At 45.1% G+C, this 20,833-nt stretch overlaps 1 protein-coding gene across 1 annotated transcript; it reads left to right on the forward strand.

Annotated features, from left to right (window-relative positions):
• The first annotated feature begins 6,717 nt into the window (after positions 1 to 6,717).
• On the forward strand, positions 6,718 to 12,830 carry HMGN1 (high mobility group nucleosome binding domain 1). The gene is made up of 6 exons (XM_044250913.1): positions 6,718 to 6,847; positions 7,173 to 7,205; positions 7,292 to 7,321; positions 7,403 to 7,453; positions 10,326 to 10,454; positions 11,973 to 12,830. The coding sequence occupies exons 1-6, from the start codon at positions 6,833 to 6,835 to the stop codon at positions 12,018 to 12,020; spliced, it is 306 nt and encodes a 101-aa protein (XP_044106848.1). The 5' UTR covers positions 6,718 to 6,832; the 3' UTR covers positions 12,021 to 12,830.
• Positions 12,831 to 20,833: the final 8,003 nt, after the last annotated feature.

Here is a 20,833-nt window from a genome sequence, read left to right on the forward strand (position 1 = left end):
AAGGACCCCTGGGTGGCTCAGTCAGCTGAGCAGCTACCTTCGGTTCAGGTCATGATCTCAGGGTCCTGGGATTGAGTCCTGCATTGGGCTCCCTGCTCAATGGGGAACCTGCTTCTCCCTCTGCCTCCTGCTCCTCCTGCTTATGCTCTCTTTCTCTTGGACAAATAAAGTTTTTTAAAAAATTCAAATGTTGAAACCTAATCCCCATTGGGATGATATTGGGGGGGAGGGTTGCGGAGGTGACTAGGTCATGGGGGTGGAGCCCTTGTGAATGGAATCAGAGTCCTTATAAAGAGACCCCAGAGAGCTACTTTCCCCTTTCTCCCCAGTGCAGGACACAGGGAGAACACAGCCATCTATGAACCAGGAAGCAGGTTCTCACCAAACATGGAAACTACCAAAGCCTTGATCTTGAACTTCCCAGCCTCTAGAACTGCAAGAAGTAAATGCCTATTGTTTATAAGCCATCCAGTCTATGGTATTTTGCTACAGCAGCCAGGACAGATTAAAAAGCTTACTTTCCATGTTTGGAAAGGCAAGACTCACCAGTGAGCAGAAGAGAATAACACGACCAATTTATAGCTGGCTTTGTGTTTTTTCTAAAATAGCAACAAGGACTATGGACTGCCAAACAGGATACCCAGAATAACAGTAATTCCAATGATCTTAGCTCATAATAATTTATATAGTCATGAAGCCATAAAGTTTGCAACCAGGTTAGAAACATACACTGCATGGTGACTTCTACAATGATGAATCATCTTTGGGCTCTCTGTGTCCTGGCGTTTCTGGCCAACTCATTCAGCATAGTCGCCATCAAAAGGTCTGCATGGGGCCCAACAGTTTTGCTCTCCTCTGCTTCCCTTGCATCTCACCCTTACACACAGCTCGGATATCCAACAGAGCGGTGAACAGCAGGCATTCAGAGTCCAACCGTCATCTCCCTTGGACCTGCTCTTGTTCACACGCTCATCTCACACCTGCCACAACTTATATTCTGTCTTCGTTCCCTGGACACATGGGCCCAGAGACTGGGCTTCTGGAGACACAGAGTGGTGCAGCACCAGACAGTGGGGGCTGGGATACATTCTCAGTTCTTCCCCTCCCCTCCCCTTTCTAACTTCAACTTGTTTTTTGTCCTACCACTCACTGACACTGCCCCATCAGGACAGTCAGTGACATCATACGTTGTCGAGGTAAGGTGAACTTTACAGTCTCCATGTGACCTCTCCATGGTAAGCACACCTCTTCTTTCATCCCTCACTGGGTGAATTGCTCTGCATCTCCACAGCCTAGTAACACACATGATTCTCAGCCCATTCCCCTCCTTGTTCTTCCTAACAGAGCCCTTATTTTGCTCAGGTATCCATTCCCTCCACTCCTGGCCCTACCCCAGCTCCAGGGTGGGTCTGATTTGATCTAAGGGTGTCCCATTCCCCTTGCATGTGACCCAATTCTGCCTAAGAAGTAAAGGCAATCGAGAGAGGGCTTCTGGGAAAAGAGACATTCTTTCTCTTTCTCTGGCTGTTATAAATCTGGCTGTGAGGTATGCAATTCTACTTCCAACTAAGGATGAAGCCAACTCGGAAAGAGGTACAAGAAAAGAGAGAAAAGAACCTAGACTGTGATAACACATTAAGCTGCTAATCTTCCCAATCCCAAACCATCCTGTCATGGGAGATAGTCCATTTCCTTACTGCTTATGCTAACTGGGTTTCTATCACTCATAGTCAAGTCTCTCTCCTCTCCCTAATCCTAGTCCCACTGAGAAGTCCTTCAGTTCCCCCCTCCAACAAAAGATATCCCAAATCCCTCCTTCTGTGGATCTCCCCCACAACCAACATTCGTTGGCTAGACTGCTTTACAAGGTCTCATCTAGTCTCATGTCTTCTGGCAACAACTGACTTCATGTGTTAACCTCTCATCCTGACCTCACCCCCACTTGGGAGCCCAGACCAATGACACCAGTTCCCACCGCAGCCCTTCACTGCTTCCTCCTTGCCTCACACATCCTCGCCACTGCTTGCTTCTCTACCCACATTTCCCTTCTTCAAACACACCTAGGCTGATTCTACCTCTGGACCTTTGTACTAGTGGTTTCCTCTGTCCTGAAGCCTTCTCCTTCAGAGCCACCAAAGGCCCAGGATGTCTTACCCTTCACTTCTCTCCTCAGAGGCCCTCCCTGACTATACCATCGAGAGCAGCCCCACTCGGCATGCCTCTAGCATGTTCCATATTGTGGCACTTTTCCTTCCTTCAGGGCACCATTGTTATGTGACAGTATCTCGTTTACTTCTTCACTATACTCCCGCTAGAATGAGAGCCCCACGTGGTGGCTTGACTCTTGTGTTCACAGCTGCATCCCCAGCACCTAGGACACCTGACACGGGGAAAGCAAACTGCTCACTCCTATTGATTTCACCCTCTCACTTTCCCTCGGAACCCCGCCTATCACCAGCAATCCTGCCTTAGATCAGAATATCTAAGATATTGAGATTCTCCTCTCTAGAAATCCTAAATCACCCTGTACCCTCAACCAGCCTGCATGATTTTCCAAAGTGGGGCATGTGGCCCCCAGGGTGGAATGCTGATGAGGATACTCGTGCAGGTGTATACAAAGATCTTGAGGGTTCTGGAGGAATTTTTAAAATTATATTTCCAGGGGTGCCTGGGTGGCTCAGTGGATTAAAGCCTCTGCCTTCGGCTCAGGTCATGATCTGAGGGTCCTGGAATCGAGCCCCACATCGGGCTCTCTGCTCAGCAGGGAGCCTGCTTCCCTTCCTCTCTGCCAGCCTCTCTGCCTTCTTGCGATCTCTGTCTGTCAAATAAATAAATCAAATCTTTTTAAAAAATGCTGTTTCCATGTGGTTATCCAACAGTCTGGACGATCCAGCAGCAATTCCAGCTTTGGTCAAGCACTGCCTAGTTCTAGTGCCTGTGTTGGGCGTGTGTTTAGGGTTAGCAAAAAGTGTTTCATAGGAAAAGCACCTATATGTACATGGTTATATGTTGCAGCATCCTTTGAAGGAGCAAAAGACTGGACACTACTTGAAAGTCAAATCAATAGGGAATTGGTGTAAAAATGTTCAGTACATCTATACAGTGGAATACAATTTAGCGGTAAAAAGGAGGAGGAATCTGGTAAGTGCCAATAGGAAACAGACTCCATTAAGTGAAAAATGCAAGGTGCCAATCAGAGTAGAAAACAAGACGGACAGAAAGAATAGATTCACCTGCTTGTGTATGCACAGAATATTTCTGGAAGGGTACACAAAGAGCAGCATTTTTTTTTCCATGGGAGAACTAGGTATATAGGAGTGCAAAAGTAGAACACGGACTTCTCTGGAAATAAACTTTTACCCTTAGAATTTTGAAGCACATAAATATTTCTTCCAAAAATAAATGGAAATATAAAAAGTGGTGTCTATAATTACCATGTTTATACACAGGCATCACAAATTGAAATGCCTTTAGAGGCTATGCAGAAAATATGGGTGAGAAAAAGTGGCAGGCCTGGGACCCTGGCAAACTGGACAAAGTACCTGTTTACAAGTTACAAGGTCAAGTGAAGCGTGTGGGATGTACACACGAAGGAACCTGGGAGAAGGTGAAGAGCTGAATCTCTATGTGAAATCCTCTGATTTTGACACGTTGCTTTAAAAAAATCGAAAACTTCATTGCTCGTATATATCCAGAAATGTATGCCTATGTGCACAGCTCAACTAATATTCACAAAGTGTTGGGGCACCTGGGTGGCTCAGTTGGTTACGCGTCCAACTCTTGGTTTTGGCTCAGGTCATGTCGTCAAGCCCTGTGTAGGCTCTGTTCTCCCTCTCCCTCCCTCTTTCTCGCTCTCAAATAAGTCTTAATAAACATAAAAATAAATAAGAGAGGGACTTGCATGGATAATGAAAGTATACAAAGAAAAAAAGATTTAAAAAGATCTTCACAAAGTGAACACAACAGTGCAACTAACATCCAGATCCAGAAACAGAGCATGACCAGCCCCCGAGTCTCTCTCACCCAGTCACCAGCTCCCTACCCCACCTCCAAAGAGGCACTACTGTCCTGACCTCTAACGGACTAGATTCGTTTGTCTGCCTATGGAATCGCACTATGTGCTCTTTTGGATTTGGCATCTTGCTTTCCACACTGTATTTGTGAGATTCACGCACAGTGCTGTGTGTAACTGTAGATAGTTCTTTGTCGTGGCTGAGTCTTCCCTTCACTCACCCACTCTCCTGTTGATGGGCACTTAGGTTGCTGCTGGTGGGGCCTGTGAAAATAGGTCAGCTATGAATACTCTACTTCGTGTCTTCTGGTGAGCAGATGTAAACAATTTTGTTGGGTATATTTCTAGGAATGAATTACTGAGTCATAGAGTACTCGCTTACCTTAAAAAATGCCGCCAAGTGGCTTCCTGTAGAGTTCCAGTTGTTCCATATGCTTACATGAGCCAATTAAAAAAATAATCCAGGCCCTGGAAAACTATCACATTTTAGTACCTCTGCATGCCCTGGTCTGTGCTGTCCCTCTGCCTGTGGCTTCCCCTTTTCCCTTGCTAGGACAATTTGGGTACCTTGTCTCTCCTGTAAACTACCACCCAGAGGGCTTGCCATCCATGTCCTGTCTGCTGTCTCTCTACCCCAGGGCCTAAACATATGTGCCACAAACTCAGTCACTCTGATTTTTTTTTTTTTTTTTGGTAACACAGATAGGAGTGTGGCAATTAAAAAAAAAAAAAAAAAGATAAATTTTAATCTTCCCCCGCTCCCAGCAGTTCTCCACAGGAGCAATTCCTGCCACCACTTCCTTGTGAATTCTTCCCGAGTTAAACAAGGAATGTATAACTTTACACTCAATATAGCTACGTATTCAGTAGGCACCATGTAGAAAATAAGGCAGAGATAGGGAGTTGCCGTGCTAAACCGAAAGGTCACGACAGGCCTCACTGAGAGGGTGATATCTGTGCTAAGACCCGAAGGAGGAAGAGAGCCACACTGGTCTGAGGCAGAAGGAACAGCAGGTGCAAATGCCCGGAGAAGCAGGGTGTGCCTGACCTGGTTGAGAACCGGAAAGTAGTGAAGCAGGAGGAGCATCGATGAAAATCATTGAACTGGGCCAAATTGCAGCGGGCTTTATTAGCCACTCTAGGACTTCAGACTTGCATGAATGAGCCAGAAGACGCTAGTTATTGAGATCGGGAGGTGCAACACCTGACCAGCGGTCTTCGAAATTCACTTCCTCAGTGAAGAGCTGCCTCATCCTTCTTTGTCGTAGCTCACTATCACATATCCGAAGGCTCCATAGTTTATCCGGGCCTCTCATATAAGGGACACTTGATCTGTTTCCTATCTTTTGGACGCAAAGCATTCCAACGTTTCCTTCTTTCCAAGAATCCCAGCTGACAATTTTGATTAAAAACCTGTAAGTTCACACAACTCGTCCCTTTAAACGTGATTTTCTTCTTCAGTAAAGAAACTGCATAACGTGCGATCTCCCTAGTTCGGATTCCTTGCTCACCTTCGCCTCCCCCCCACCAGCCTGAGGCCCTTTTTCCACTTTAAAAAGGGGCTTAGGGGGCGCCTGGGTGGCTCAGTGGATTAAACCCTCTGCCTTCGCTCAGGTCAGGATTCCAGGGGCCTGGGATCGAGCCCCCTACCAGGCTCTCTGCTCAGCGGGAAGCTGGCTTCCCCCTCTCTCTCTGCCTGCCTCTCTGCCTACTTGTGATCTCTGTCAAATAAATAAATAAAATCTTTTAAAAAATAAAAAAATACAAAGGGGCTTTAGGTGAGCAAAAACGGATTGGGGCGGGTGGGGGTGCTTCCCGCTTCACTTCAACGCAGGAGAGATCAGCCCGCCCAGGGGTCTGCGAAAGGACACGTCCTGGGGACGGACGGTAGGGATCCGACCCCCCAAAGAACAGAACATTTAGAGGCGGCGACACAGAAAGGGCTACCCACAGCAGCCACGCAGCCTAGAGCGGAGTCAAGACAGCCCGAGCCCAGGAACGTCGCAAAGATACGCGCCTGCGCAGTAGCTCCCGGCGCCGAGCCCGCGCGCTAGCTTTCCTTCCCACGACCTCCCCTCTGGCGCCTGCGCACTAGGATCTGCTTCCCGAAGGCCTGCGAAGCTGGGGCTCATAGATATAGACTTTCTTGCTGCTTGAGAAGGGAGCAATTGGCTCGCACTTGAATCCATTGTCTCTCCCTTCCCCGTTTATTACGGCAACTATAAATGTCCCACCCCAACTCACTCCAGAAGGGAAGAACTCCGTCCCTGAGGTTCTCTGGGCGCTCGCGACGCCCAGGTAGCCAGGGAGGTTGTGGGTGGGGTCAGCCGGCTACCACGTGGCGGGACTCCGCCAATCGGCGCGCAGACCGCACTTTGCGGCTCGGCTTCAAACAAACTACCGTGAGGTGAGAGTGGCCTCTGGGGCCCCGCCCCCTCGCCTGGGTCTGGGGCCCCGCGAGACGGCGGGCGGGGGAAGGGGCGCCGGGAGCGGGGGCGGGGCGCAGTGGTCGAGTGACGGCCCGCATCTCCTATTCCGGGCTCGGGCCGCGGCGCGGTGGGCCCCACAGCCAATGGGCGGGGGCGGGGGGCGGGGGGCGGCCCGGCCGGCGGGGAGGGGGAGCTCGCGGCCGGGGGACGAGGGGGGAGGAGGGGGCGGGCTCCCAATCCGGTTCCATCCGGTTTTCCCACCGCCCCCGCGGCGGGTCGCAGCAGCTCGGGCGGCGGGAGGAGCGGCAGCGGCCAGGCAGCCCAGCTTCGCGAAGGCTCTCGGCGCGCCGCGGCCCGCAGGCACCCGGCACGCGCCCGCCCCGCCGCCACGATGCCCAAGAGGAAGGTGAGCCGCGGCCTGCACGCGCGCCCTCCGCCGCCCGGCCCGCCGCGGCCGCCCCACGAGGCCTGAGTCCCGCCGCGCTGACGGCGGCGCAGGGCCCGACAAGGAGCCCCGGGACCCGCAGCGGGCGGGCGGGAGGGCGGGGCTGCGCGCCCGCGGCGGGCCGGGCGCGGCGTTCTGGAACGTTCGGTGGCCCAGGAGCCGGGTGGGAGATTCGAACGCGGCGGCGGGAAGCCGTGACGTCACGCGGCCGGGCATTGTTCGGGCGGGCGCGCGGGCACGTTTGTTGGCGGGCTGCGGCCACTGGCGCGTGTGCTTCCGTCCGCAGGTGAGCTCCGCCGAGGGCGCGGCGAAGGAGGAGGTAAGAGCCCGCGCCGCCGCCGGGGGGAGGGTCCCGGGGGCGCTTCGCCCCTCACGCGTCGCTCTTTCTCCTTCTCTCCCCTAAAGCCCAAGAGGAGGTCGGCGCGGTTGTCCGCGGTAAGTAGCGCGAGCCCCGGAGCCCCGTCCTCTCCGCGCGGTCGTGCCCGCGGGACGCTCAGCGCTGCCCTTGCCTTCCAGAAGCCCGCGCCTGCCAAAGTGGAAGCGAAGCCCAAGAAGGCGGCAGCCAAGGTAGGCTCCGCGCTCAGGGCGCCGGGAGTGCGGGAAGTGCTGCGGGGCCGTCAGACCCCTGCGCGGGCCTTTTTCGCCTGGAGAGCCGCGTCCCGGCGACGCGGTTCGCGGCCGAGGTCTTGACCCCAAGGTCTCGGTCCGATGGCCTCCTCGCCTGAAGCGTGCGAGGGTCTCCTGGTTTCCTGTTCGGATTCGGTCCCGCAGCCGCGCGTGACCGACTTCGGTGTGCGGGCCCGCGTAGACTAGCGGTGGGAATGGATGCGGTCCTCGGGGGCGTGCGGGACAGCGTGTGTCGCCGCCGGGGCTCGCGTGCGCGGCCGGGGAGGGCTTCCCGGGTGGGTGTGTCCTGGTGCTGGGTCTCCGCGGGGCCGCCCCGCTGTGCGCTTCTCGCGGATGGAGCCTCCTCGGAGGGCGCACTGGGGCAGGTGCTGGGTCGGTCTGTTCGGGGACTGCGGAACGGGACAAGACGAAACCGCTGTCCATCGCCGCATCCCAGGAAACTCGGAGTTAACCCTAAACGCCGTTAGAGTTGTTTGCCCGGAACAGATTCACCATCGCGCGGTTCGCGTCGAAGGTCTCCGACACGAAGTTGTTCTTGCTTACGTGTAATGCTTGAAAACTTCTGTTGGGAAAGCGAAGTGTATGTGAACCACGGTAATTCTGATTTGGGGTGTAGCCCAGAAACCGTCCTCTGCAAAGCTCTCACGGTTTTCAGGGGGAAATTCAGGGTGTGATGAATTTCTGCGCACCTAAAACTTGAGTGAGCGTTTGGTGTTCGACCCCGGCTCTCTGGAAGTACAGGTAGAGCTTAGCGCTGCAGAATCAAAGACCTTGTTTCCAGTTATTTGTTTTAAACGTGCAGCAATGAATGTCAAACTCTCAAAGGTTGGTGTTTTGTTTTTTGTTTTTTTTAAACGTATTCAAAGGTAGAGGGTAGTATGTTAACTTCTCACAACAAAAGATAAAGAGTTAAGAGTTCATTTAACTCTTTTTAGAGTTAAGTAAAACAGGAACTTTTCATGGAGGCCAAAAAAAAATAGCAGATCTTGTTGCATAATGATGGAATGAACTACGTACTGTTATTACCCACCTTTTGGGGGTATTTTGTAATAAAACTATTGGATGAAGTACTGTCCCTGCTTCCCGATTTTTTTCCTTATTTACCATTTTCTATATTTTGATTTGTCCTGAAAACTTTTTCTAGTGAAAATACTGTGATTTTATCCTCCGTTGGGTTTGGAATCGGGTATAATCGACACATTTCTTTTTCTGAGAGGTCAGCAGGTAAGTCTACATGTCAGTGTTCCTTGAGGAACAAATTTGTCAACTCAGTGTTGCCAAAGGGAAATTGTGGAGGGGGGGGCTTTGTTTTACCTGAGTTTCTGTAGTCCACCCTTCATAACCAACCTGATTTAAAGCCTTAATGGAAAGTAGATTTTTGACATTTATTGATTATGGTGTAGATGCGCTGTATTCAAAGTATATATATACACTACTATGAGATTATGACTTGTATGATTTCCTTAGAAGTATTTTGGGACTGAAATACACACATGTTGGGAAAACATGGATTTACTTTTTTTCATTTATCGTTCCTGTTATTAAAAGTGGTATTACTTCGTCCAGGTTGTTGCGTATTTTGTTTTCATATTTAGGGATTTACATTTTTATGCTATCACCGTAGTGGTTAGAAAACTAATGAGAAATCTGAAGAAATCAGATTATAGAAGAATATCTACAGAGGTGATTGTGACATTTCATAGATACCATTGTGTGAGGAGTGTTATCCGAAATATGTTTGTTTTTGTAATTTGTAGTTGTTATTCTGGCTCAGTAAAGCATGCAACCCTCGATCTCGGGGTTGTAAATTTGAGCCCCACGTTAGCTGTAGAGCTCACTAAAAAATAATAATTATGATTCATTGTAAAGATGGTGTATTATTAGTAGCTGTCATGTTGTTTTTGTATATGGACAGCCATCATTGGTTCAGAATACATTACTGTGCCGCCCCTCCCCCCTTAGCATTGAAGTGTGAGATCTACCTGCAAGTCTTTGTGGCTGTTTAACTCAAGTATTGGTCAGTACTGATAAGGGTCTTTGATGGAACTTACTGGTGACCTGACTTCATTTAGCTGTGGCTGTATTCTTTATTTACAAGAAATAAATGTTAAATATTTAAACTTCTTCACCATTGATGGATAGTATCCAAAAACACTCTTACGGTATTTAACCGTGGCTTAAATTTTGGAAGTCTTTTATTATCATACTAATATGTGTGCTTTTCAGATTCTTCCAACATGTAAATGAAAATGATAAACTCAAAATTGATCCTTTTAGCTCTTCATTACGTGATATCAAGGGATTAGCTGTAGCAGGATAGTCAACCTGACCATTCCACATGGTGCTGTTTTCAGGTGAATGGTCTCACTGTGAGGGTGAATGTCTTGTCGGGACAGTGATTATTTGACAATTTGATTATTATTCAGGCTTACGAGAACTTTGGGGACGGGTAGGCGTACAGTGGAAAGAGATTTCCTCCAGCTACTCTTCCCCCTCATTGGTTCTGTCATGTGCAGCTTGAGAGAGGAGTGGGTGATTGAGCAGGTGGGAGGAGGAGTCTCGGGCTTTAGGGTTATTGAAGGTAAGTCTAATGAGGCTTGATGATGCGAGTACTGTTAACAGTTCTGGGCGTTATGCTGTCATCCTGACTAGTGGGGATGGACTTTCAGGTGTCTTCTGGAAAAGAGGCGTCCTGTGACTCGGGCTGCTATGCAAGCTAGCGTTAACATGACAGCTGTTGGGGACACTCGAGCAAGTGAGAAAACTGTAAGTGCTGAGTTGATGCTTAAAATATACTCTTACTGTATCCTAGGATAGATCTTCAGACAAAAAAGTGCAAACAAAGGGGAAAAGAGGAGCAAAGGGAAAACAGGCTGAAGTGGCTAACCAAGAAACGAAAGAAGACTTACCTGCAGAAAACGGAGAAACTAAAAATGAGGAGGTCAGAAGTGTGTGTTACTGATTTGGACTCTGAACAGTAGATAATAAGTTACATATCTTTATAGAGCAGATTAAGACAGTCTTTGTTCATCAGAATACTAAAGCTTTGTACAGCAACTCCCAGGTGAATAGAGAGGTGGTTTTTAAGGATTAGATCATATTTGGAAATGTATATGTTGATTTATGCTTCTTTAAATGAACAAGAAATTTTAATATGCTTAGAATTTCACCAGTAACAGATCGACTGTGCATGTTTACACAGGGTTCATTAATATCATTACTTGTGTGGATTTTCAAAAGGATTTAATTTGCTGAGTGATCTATTACTCCTTTTTCTTTGACTTAGAACCTTAGTACTTGTTTAAAGAAACGGGCTTTGTGTGTGTGTGACCTATAGAACTGCTGTAATATTGCTTTTCTGGATATTCAGAAATGTTTTGAATACATTCCTTATTTGGTGGATTTTTCCCATTTCATTTTTTATAAGGAAGTCCAGTTTTCTTAAAAGTGGCTGTTTTAGGACTAAATAATTTAGAAAAGTAAATAAAAAGACTTGATGTCTTTAATCTTTTTATCCTTTTAAGTTGTGAAAAGAAGACACGATCTTAAACAAGTAGACTACAAATTTTGATAAATAAGTTTTCTTAGGCCTTTTTTTTTTTTTTAATCTTATAATGGTTAAATCTGGAAAGAAATAATTCAGAGTATTTTTAAAACTTTTGTATTTATAGATCAAATCTTAAAGCAACCAAGTACCTATTTCTAACTTGTGGAGTTTAACCAGAATATATTTTAAATTGGTAGTTCTAACCACATACCATATATTATGTTATATTAAGATGAGATTACTAATCTTAGTTATTAGGGTAGAATTTGACCTTCTAATACACATTCTCACACTCCTGTTATTCATGGTGATGGTGTTCTAGAAGGTGTAAGTACTGAACAGTTGCACATGGAGGAAATAAAGGGTTAGATTTTTGTGGCACCCTGGTCACATTTCCACTGACCTGTTGAGACCTAACCTTATTTTAGGTGTTTTCACTGACAGCAGCGTAACTCGTGCCTAAATGGAGCTCTGCAACACGTGTATTTTCTCCACTAGGGACACCACAACTTTCTTGCACTTAGTAGACCGTGTTATACTTGTCTAGTCAGCATCATAAGAAGCACAAAAAAGATGTGAAATGTGTGGTACTAAAAAACTAGAAAAAAGGCACAAGTTCAGGACTGAAACAGCCACCCCAGCTGGGAGTGTACATGTTGAGGAACTCCGGAAAAAATGCTTTAAGTCCAAGGAAGTGCCGGGAGTATTGATTTTGGCAGTTACAAATAAATTTTAGTGACTAGGCAAATTTACCAATACAGATTCTACATAGAATGAGGATCACCTGTATTTTCAAGACCTAATAATACTATATAAGTAAGACTATGTTGTATTAAATGTTAAAGCTCTCAAAGATAATAACAATGACACAGTAATCAAGTGTTTGATTATTTCTTTTTCTTTGATTTGCAGAGTCCAGCATCCGATGAAGCAGGAGAGAAAGAAGCCAAGTCTGATTAATATCACATACCATGTCTTATCAGTGGTCCCTGTCTCCCTTCTTGTACAATCCAGAGGAATATTTTTATCAACTATTTTGTAAATGCAAGTTTTTTAGTAGCTCTAGAAACATTTTTAAGAAGGAGGGAATCCCACCTCATCCCATTTTTTAAGTGTAAATGCTTTTTTTTAAGAGGTGAAATCATTTGCTGGTTGTTTATTTTTTGGTACAACCAGAAAATAGTGGGATATTGAATGTGGGAGGCTTTGATTGTCTTGGGTGTCAGCTCAACATTCCATAGATGGGGTAGTTTTTATATCCTGTAATACCAAGCATACTAAACAGCAATTTGGAGTCAGTCGTGCATTTAATATGTCTTGAATATTTTAAATTACTCCTTTTCCCATGTTGTTTTGGTAGAATTGTTGCCTAAAGAAAACCACTCCTAGATCTTGGCTCTCCCTGTCAGAATTCTTGTGCGCTCTGTAACATCTTGGTTGTGGTAGTCCAGTTTTCCTAGTAACTCTGTTAATGTGCTGTGCAAGATTGAAAATTTGAGTATGTAGTGTATATGATATTAAATTGTGAATTAATGGGACTTAACACTATTAACAGTGTATCAGCATTTGAATCTATTGGTACTTGATACACTGTTAAGGAAAAATTGTCTCCAAATTTTAAGCTGGAAGGTCACTGGAATTACTTTTAGAAAAGAATCACAACTACGTGATTTTTTTTAGATTTTTGGTACGTACGTTAGGAATTGTGTACAAATTGAAATGTCTGTACTGATCCTCAGAACAACCAATAAAAACTCAGTTACGAAAAAATTTTGTGAAGCACACAGATCCAAGTTCTGGCTTAAATTTCATTCAAAGAATAACCACATTTGTTTTCCCAGAGTTCTCTTAAAATTTGAAAGTGGAATATTCACTTTTTTTTTTTTTTTAATACTTGAACAGTGTTACAAGTACTGAATAAGCCAAAACTACATCTAGTGTGGTTTGTGTTTACATATTCCTTTTGAGATTTTCATACATTCTGTACTTCCATTTTGCCATCTAAATAGTCTTCAGAGGTGGTGGTGGCCACCTGCACTGATAGGGCAAATGCAAACCCAGGGCCAGAGGAAGCACCAGGCGAAGGTTACCACTAAACAGGGAAAGACCTTGAAACTGTGTAAACCTCACTGCATTAAAAATGTTATTTTGCGCTGGAATGATTTGCGGGTGGGGGATAAGAATGCTCTAGAAACGGGAGTCCTGAGGGATCACAGCTCTGCAAAGTTGACCACAGGAATGGCTGCTTTGAGCAGACTTATTACAGGGGTGATGAAATGTGGCACCTCCAGTAAAACAGGATGTCAGTGGGAAAAGGATGCTGACTTGGGTTGAACTAATTCCTAAAGGCGGGCCATGGTGACCCCTAGGGAATGGGAAAAGGCTGGGAGCCATGTTTCCCAGTACATGGCGGTGGTTACACTGTGGAGGGCCTAGAACCATGATAAATACAGATTTGTCTCTTAATTTGTAAGTACAGACAGCATGGGGGTTTTAGATATGTTAACTGGAGCATTGAACTGCAAACCTCCCCCCTTGTGTATGGATAGTTTATACAGTTTTATTGTTCCAGAATTTCTCTAGAACCTCTTTGGTATCAGCTAAAAGGGGTACCTAAGAACCAATGGGAAGAAATCTAGACTTTTAACCCTTTAACCTGGCTGTGTTCATCTGTACTACCCAACCCTCAGTACCCCAAGGAACATTACCATGTTCATTGTTTACAGTCTCAAGGTTTTCTCGATTGTTTTGAATTTATTGCTAGTAATAAAGAGATATACTAGTTCTCTAAAAAATAGTATAACAAGATTGGTTTTGTTTTTCTTATACACACCTAAGAGATGGGGTTTTTTTTGTAGAAAATGGGAATGGAGGTACTTGTAGGTCCTACTTGCCTTGAGCATTACTCTAAGAAAAAAGTGAACCCTCACCTAGGTGTTTTCTTCAGCTATCAAAACAGTTTTAAGAAAATAAACCACTTGAGGTCTATTTTTTTCCTTGGCGTTCTAAGTAATCTCTACATCCAACATGGGGCTCTCACAATCCCAAGATCAAGAGTTGGTTGCTCTACCAGCTGAGCCAGCATGTTTTCTAGGCTCATTGCTTCTGAAAAGTTAATCTCTTTAAACAGTGAGTTCGGAGCAATGAAAACTGAATGATAAGAGTGCTTGAATGGGCATCAGACATCCTGAAAGGACAGGGAAGATAACTTCTTAATAATGATGCAAACAAATCACTCTATAAAAAGTCTGTTAACTAGCAAAACCAGTAAATAACCCTTCACTCCCTTGGCTTGTCAGGCTGGATTTGACCTTCCAAATGTGGGTTAATCAGAGAACTACTAGTACTAGAACCTGCTGCCTAGTACTAAGACTCCTGCTGAGCATGGAAGCCCCAGAGAAAACAGGCTTGTAGCCCCCTTTGGGAAGCATGTAAGGAAATGCTTGTGGGCAGAGGGACAAGAATTAAGGAGACTGAGCTGGTACCGGGTAGAGAAATGCGTGTGTATGTATGTAATTGAAGTTCAGGACCAGTTTATACTCACTGGGGAAAACAGGAAACACAAAGCCAGTAACCACCATAATTCATTTACTAGGCAGAGCGACCCTGGTGTCCCTAGAAGTAATTATTTTAGATACGTTGAAATTTTCTTCAGGTGTGCTTGGGTGTTCTTTTTTTGTAAAATAGTTTAGTATATAGGGGCGCCTGGGTGGCTCAGTTGGTTGGACAACTGCCTTCGGCTCAGGTCATGATCCTGGAGTCTCGGGATCGAGTCCCACATCGGGCTCCCAGCTCCATGGGGAGTCTGCTTCTCCCTCTGACCTTCTCACTCATGTTCTCTCTCACTGTCTCTCTGTCAAATAAATAAAATCTTTAAATAAATAAAATAAAATAGTTTAGTATTTGCTTAATAATTCGTGTGGCTATGCCATAATTTGGCCATTACAGGCAGGTTGGGGGTCCCCGCCCTTAAGGATATACTCAAAAGCATCACAGTGTGCTGAACTCTCATGTTTGAGTCAGCCAATCCCAGTAGCCATCAAACCGTTGCTACTCTTGGCCATCCATAGTATTTTAAGTAAATAAGGCTGGATAGTTTTAAAAATAACGTGTAAGTAGGAAAACAACACACAGGAAGCAAAAGTGTACATTAGTAAAAATTGTTCCCAATAATGTTCATTCATTTATGAAGTTTTGCATATTTTGTCAGGGTTGAGTGGTGGATGCAGATGGCCTTGAACCAAGAAGCTGCTTAAAAAAAAAAAAAAAATCGTCTGACTAGTTCTGTCTTTAGAATCCATATTACTTTCCAGATACTGACTTCACATTGATTTTTTTTTTAAATTTTCAGCATAACAGTATTCATTATTTTTGCACCACACCCAGTGCTCCATGCAATCCGTGCCCTCTATAATACCCACCACCTGGTACCCCGACTTCCCACCCCCCGCCCCTTCAAAACCCTCAGGTTGTTTTTCAGAGTCCATAGTCTCTCATGGTTCACTTCCCCTTCCAATTTCCCTCAACTCCCTTTTCCTCTCTATCTCCCCATGTCCTCCATGCTATTTGTTATGCTCCACAAATAAGTGAAACCATATGATTATTGACTCACTCTGCTTCACTTATTTCACTCAGCATAATCTCTTCCAGTCCCATCCATGTTGCTACAAAAGTTGGGTATTCATCCTTTCTGATGGAGGCATAATACTCCATAGTGTATATGGACCACATCTTCCTTATCCATTCGTCCATTGAAGGGCATCTTGGTTCTTTCCACAGTTTGGCGACTGTGGCCATTGCTGCTATAAACATTGGGGTACAGATGGCCCTTCTTTTCACTACATCTGTATCTGTGGACCCTCAACTCTATGGTCAAATAATCTTTGACAAAACAGGAAAAAATATACAGTGGAAAAAAGACAGTCTCTTCAATAAATGGTGCTGGGAAAACTGGGCAGCTATATGTAGAAGAATGAAACTCGACCATTCTCTTACACCGTACACAAAGATCAACTCAAAATGGATAAAAGACCTCAACGTGAGACAGGAATCCATCAGAATCCTAGAGGAGAACATAGGCAGTAATCTCTTCGATATCAGCCACAGCAACTTCTTTCAAGATCTGTCTCCAAAGGCAAAGGAAACAAAAGCGAAGATGAACTTTTGGGACTTCATCAAAATCAAAAGCTTCTGCACAGCCAAGGAAACAGTCAAGAAAACAAAGAGGCAACCCACGGAATGGGAGAAGATATTTGCAAATGACAGTACAGACAAAAGGTTGATATCCAGGATCTATAATGAACTCCTCAAACTCAACACACACAAAACAGACAATCATATCAAAAAATGGGTAGAAGAAGATATGGACAGACACTTCTCCAATGAAGACATACAAATGGCTATCAGACACATAAAAAAATGTTCATCATCACTAGCCATCAGGGAGATTCAAATTAAAACCACATTGAGATATCACCTTACACCAGTTAGAATGGCCAAAATTAGCATGACAGGAAACAACATGTATTGGAGAGGATGTGGAGAAAGGGGAACCCTCTTACACTGGTGGGAATGAAAGTTGGTGCAGCCACTTTGGAGAACAGTGTGGAGATTCCTCAAGAAATTAAAAATAGAACTTCCCTATGACCCTGCCATTGCACTACTGGGTATTCACATTGATTTTTTTCTTTTTAAGATTTTATTTATTTGACAGAGAGAGGTCACAAGTAGGCAGAGAGGCAGGCAGAGAGAGAGGAGGAAGCAGGTTCCCTGCTGAGCAGAGAGCCCGATGCGGGACTCGATCCCAGGACCCTGAGATCATGACCTGAGCCGAAGGCAGCGGCTCAACCCACTGAGCCACCCAGGCGCCCCCACATTGATTTTTTAAAGTAGGTGTTTGGGGGCACCTGGGTGGCTCAGTGGCTTAAAGCCTCTGAGATTTAAAAATCTTAAAAAAAAAAAAAAAAAGTGTTTTGAAGTTTCCTGAGGGCTTGGAAGTGTAAAGTGATGTGAAGTGTAAAGTGGGCACCGGGGGAGAAGGGGCCACGCAGTAGGGGACTGCAGGAGCTGCATGGTGCACTTGAAGACCCGAGTTAGGGGCAGTTGCAGCAACTGCTATTCCCTTCTTGGTGGATGAAGGTGACTCCACAACAAATGGGGCAAAAGATAGGTTGAATAGGGCTTAGCTGAAGTGCTACTAAGGCCTTTCTCAGAGGGTCCTGAGGAGCTAAAGCAGCACCTGGCCGCCAGCGCCCAAGAGATGTCTGTCTGATGCTCATCCTCCGTGATTTTCCCAGCTTGTGCTAACAAGATTCCTGGTGGACTTTTCCCCCCTTTACAACAACACAGGTTGTTCTGTAAAGCCTTGGAAAATGCATTTGATTTTTTTTTAAAGATTTTATTTATTTATTTGACAGAGGTCACAAGTAGGCAGAGAGGCAGGCGGCGGCGAGGTGGGGGTGGATGATGGCGCTAGCAGGCTCCCCACTGAGCAGAGAGCCTGATGTGGGGCTCGATTCCAGAACCCCAGGACCATGACCTGAGCCAAAGGCAGAGCTTTTAACCCACTGAGCCACCTAGGCACCCCCAAAATGCGTTTGATTTAACTAAACCTTAAGTCGAGCCTTGAACGTGAGAGCCCCTCCTCCTACCACCCGGCTGTGTTATCTTCCTAGAACGTGGCAGTATGTGTGTCCGTGTGTCCTTACATCCTTAACTGTAAGGATTACTGCTGCAGTTCAAGTGGAATTCATAACTCAGATATGTCAGGGTTAAATTTTACCTCTAAAAGCCCTTTATGTTACCCACAGAAAGGTCAAGTTGAAAAATGGATAATGACTAATGATGGGGCGCCTGGGTGGCTCAGTTGGTTAAGCAACTGCCTTCGGCTCAGGTCACGGTCCTGGAGTCCCGGGATCGAGTCCCGCACCCAGCTCCATGGGGAGTAGGCTTCTTCCTCCGACCCTCTCGCCTCTCGTGCTCTCCCTCACTGTCTCTCTCTCAAATAAATTTTAAAAAAAATAAAAATCTTTTAAAAAAAGACTAATGATGAATTCAAGTTATGTATGAAAAAATTTCTGTAGACAAATCTGTTATGCATGAGTCAGAGGACGTGTTGCAAGGTTTGCACGCTTGGATGTCTCTGTGTAAGGACGTGGTGGCTGCGTATTCAAATGTGCAAGTTGATCGTTTCTCCTGGTGCTGATTTGGGTTTTTTAAAAAATGTATTTTTAGGAGTCCTAACTGTTGTAGCATAACTTCTCACCCTTGGCTTTACTTCTCCTTATCTCATTTATCATTGAAAGTAAAGTAAACTAAATATTAAATTCAGCAAATTTAATCGAGTTCACATGAGTCAAGTGGTCTCTTAGAAATCAGATTAATAGATTGGGTACTTGGCAAGGGAGCACACTGCTCTTCGGAATTTCTGGGACTCAGAAGGGGTCTTGGTCAGGATCAAAAATGAGCATTTTTCTCTACATAAGGAGAATAATAAGACTTGGCTGTAGGACATAAAAGAAGATCTGAATAAATGAGAAAACAGGGTTCCTAAGAAGAGTCAACATTTAAGGATTCTGATTCTTCTTACCTAAAAAAAGGTAATGCAATTCTGATGAGAATCCTGGTAGAATTTTCATTAGGAATTGGAAAGCTGATTCTAAAAACCACGGTGGGGGGGGACGCGCCTGGGTGGCGCCTGGGTGGCTCAGTGGGTTAAAGCCTCTGCCTTCAGCTCAGGTCATGATCCCAGGACCCTGGGATCGAGTCCCGCATGGGGCTCTCTGCTCAGCAGGGAGCCTGCTTCCTTCTCTCTCTGCCTGACTCTCTGCCTACTTGTGATCTCTGTCAAATCAATAAATAAAATCTTTAAAAAAATAAATAAATAAAATAAAGACCGGAAGGGAAGGGGCGGGGGGAATGCTCTTAATCTTGGAGTTGTGAATTCGAGCCCCATGTTGGGTGCAGAAATTACTTAATAATAAAATCCAAAAAAATTTTTTTAAAAAAGACCATCAGAAAGAGAAAATTGTAAAACTAGCTAAGAATTTTTTGATAAAAGAATGGAAGAGAAGCCTTGTTCTATCACGTATCAAAAGTTCCTGTAAGACTACAGTAAGAAAAATAGTATGAGTTTGGAACAGAAATAGACACAAAGATCAATGGAACAGACAAGGTGAAACAGTTTTAACATGATAGAGTGGCATTTTGAATCAAATGGAAAACACCATTCAAACAAAAGTCTCAGTCTAATCAGCTATCCATTTAGGAAAATGTAAATTAGACCTCTACCTTTTACCATATATGGAGATAAATGCCAATAGATTTAAAAATCTAAATATAGAAAAACTCTAAGTACCAGAGGAAAGTGTAGGATAGTTGTATAATTACGAAGTAGACAGGCCTTCCTTTCTCTGCAAACTAAAAAAATCCAGAATGCATAAAGGAAAAGGCTGAATGAATATTTGATCTCATAACATTTTGAGTTTTTATGTGATTTTATTTGAACAAATGCCTGAGAAATGTTAGTTTGGGAGAAAATATTTGCAACATATATAATAAGGAAAAACTGTCCAAATCCTAGTCAATATCCAACAGAAGAAAAAGCAAATGGTATGAAAAAAAAATTCAGAAGAAATTCAAATTTTTGTAATAGTTTTTTGGTGATAAAATACACATGAAATTTACCATTTCGACGATTTTTAAATGTACAGGTCCATGGTGTTTAACTACCTTCCCATTATTGTGCAAAATCACCACCTTCTGTCTCCATAACATATTAATCTTCATAAACTAAAGCTGTCCTGGGTCACCTGGGTGGTTCAGTGGGTTAAGCCTCTGCCTTCAGCTCAGGTCATGATCCCAGAGTCCTGGGATCGAGCCCCACATCGGGCTCTCTGCTCAGCAGGGAGCCTGCTTCCCTCTCTCTCTCTGCCTGCCTCTCTGCCTACTTGTGATCTGTCTGTCAAATAAATAAATAAAATCTTTATAAAAAAAACCCAAAAACTAAAGCTATCCCCATGAGACACTGACTCCCCATCCTCCCTTCCCCCAGCCCCTGACATCTGCCATTCTGTTCTCCATCTCTATGGACCTGACTGCTCTAGGGACTTCATATAAGTGAAATGACCATTATCTGTCCTTTTGTGACTGGCTGATTGCACTTAGCATGTCTCCAGATTTCACCCATGTTGCAGCAGGTGTCAAAATGTCCTTCCTTTTCAAGGCTCAGTAATATCCCACTGCATGTGTAGATGGGCACTTGGGTTGCTCCCATCTCTGGTCTATCGTGAATAATGCTGCTATGAACACATTTCCACAGTGGCTCTACCATTTTACATTCCTGCCAGCTGTGCACTGGGATTCCAATTTCTCCACACTTTTGTCAACATGGGATATTTTCTTTAAAACATAGTTTTTTAAAAAGATTTTATTTGTTTATTTGACAGATAGCGAGAGAACACAAGGAGGCAGAGCAGCAGGCAGGAGAGGGAGAAGCAGGGTCTCCGCTGAGCAGGGAGCTTGACGTGGGGCTCCCTGGGACTCTGGGATTCAAAGAGGAGAGGAGCAAGGGTTCAAGAGGGAATTTAACTTCCTTTTTAGGGGCGCCTGGGTGGCTCAGTGGGTTAAGCCGCTGCCTTCGGCTCAGGTCATGATCGCAGGGTCCTGGGATCGAGCCCCGCATCGGGCTCTCTGCTCAGCCGGGAGCCTGCTTCCTTCTCTCTCTCTCTGCCTGCCTCTCTACCTGCTTGTGATCTCTGTCAAATAAATAAATA

This window comes from Neovison vison, chromosome 6 (assembly GCF_020171115.1).
Source record: "Neovison vison isolate M4711 chromosome 6, ASM_NN_V1, whole genome shotgun sequence".
Taxonomy (NCBI): Eukaryota; Metazoa; Chordata; class Mammalia; order Carnivora; family Mustelidae; genus Neogale; species Neogale vison.

Coding starts and splice junctions, on each gene's coding strand:
- HMGN1 (XM_044250913.1), top strand. Junction 7,206..7,291: donor AGGGCGCGGCGAAGGAGGAG/GTAAGAGCCCGC, acceptor TCTCCCCTAAAG/CCCAAGAGGAGGTCGGCGCG. Junction 7,454..10,325: donor CCAAGAAGGCGGCAGCCAAG/GTAGGCTCCGCG, acceptor ACTGTATCCTAG/GATAGATCTTCAGACAAAAA.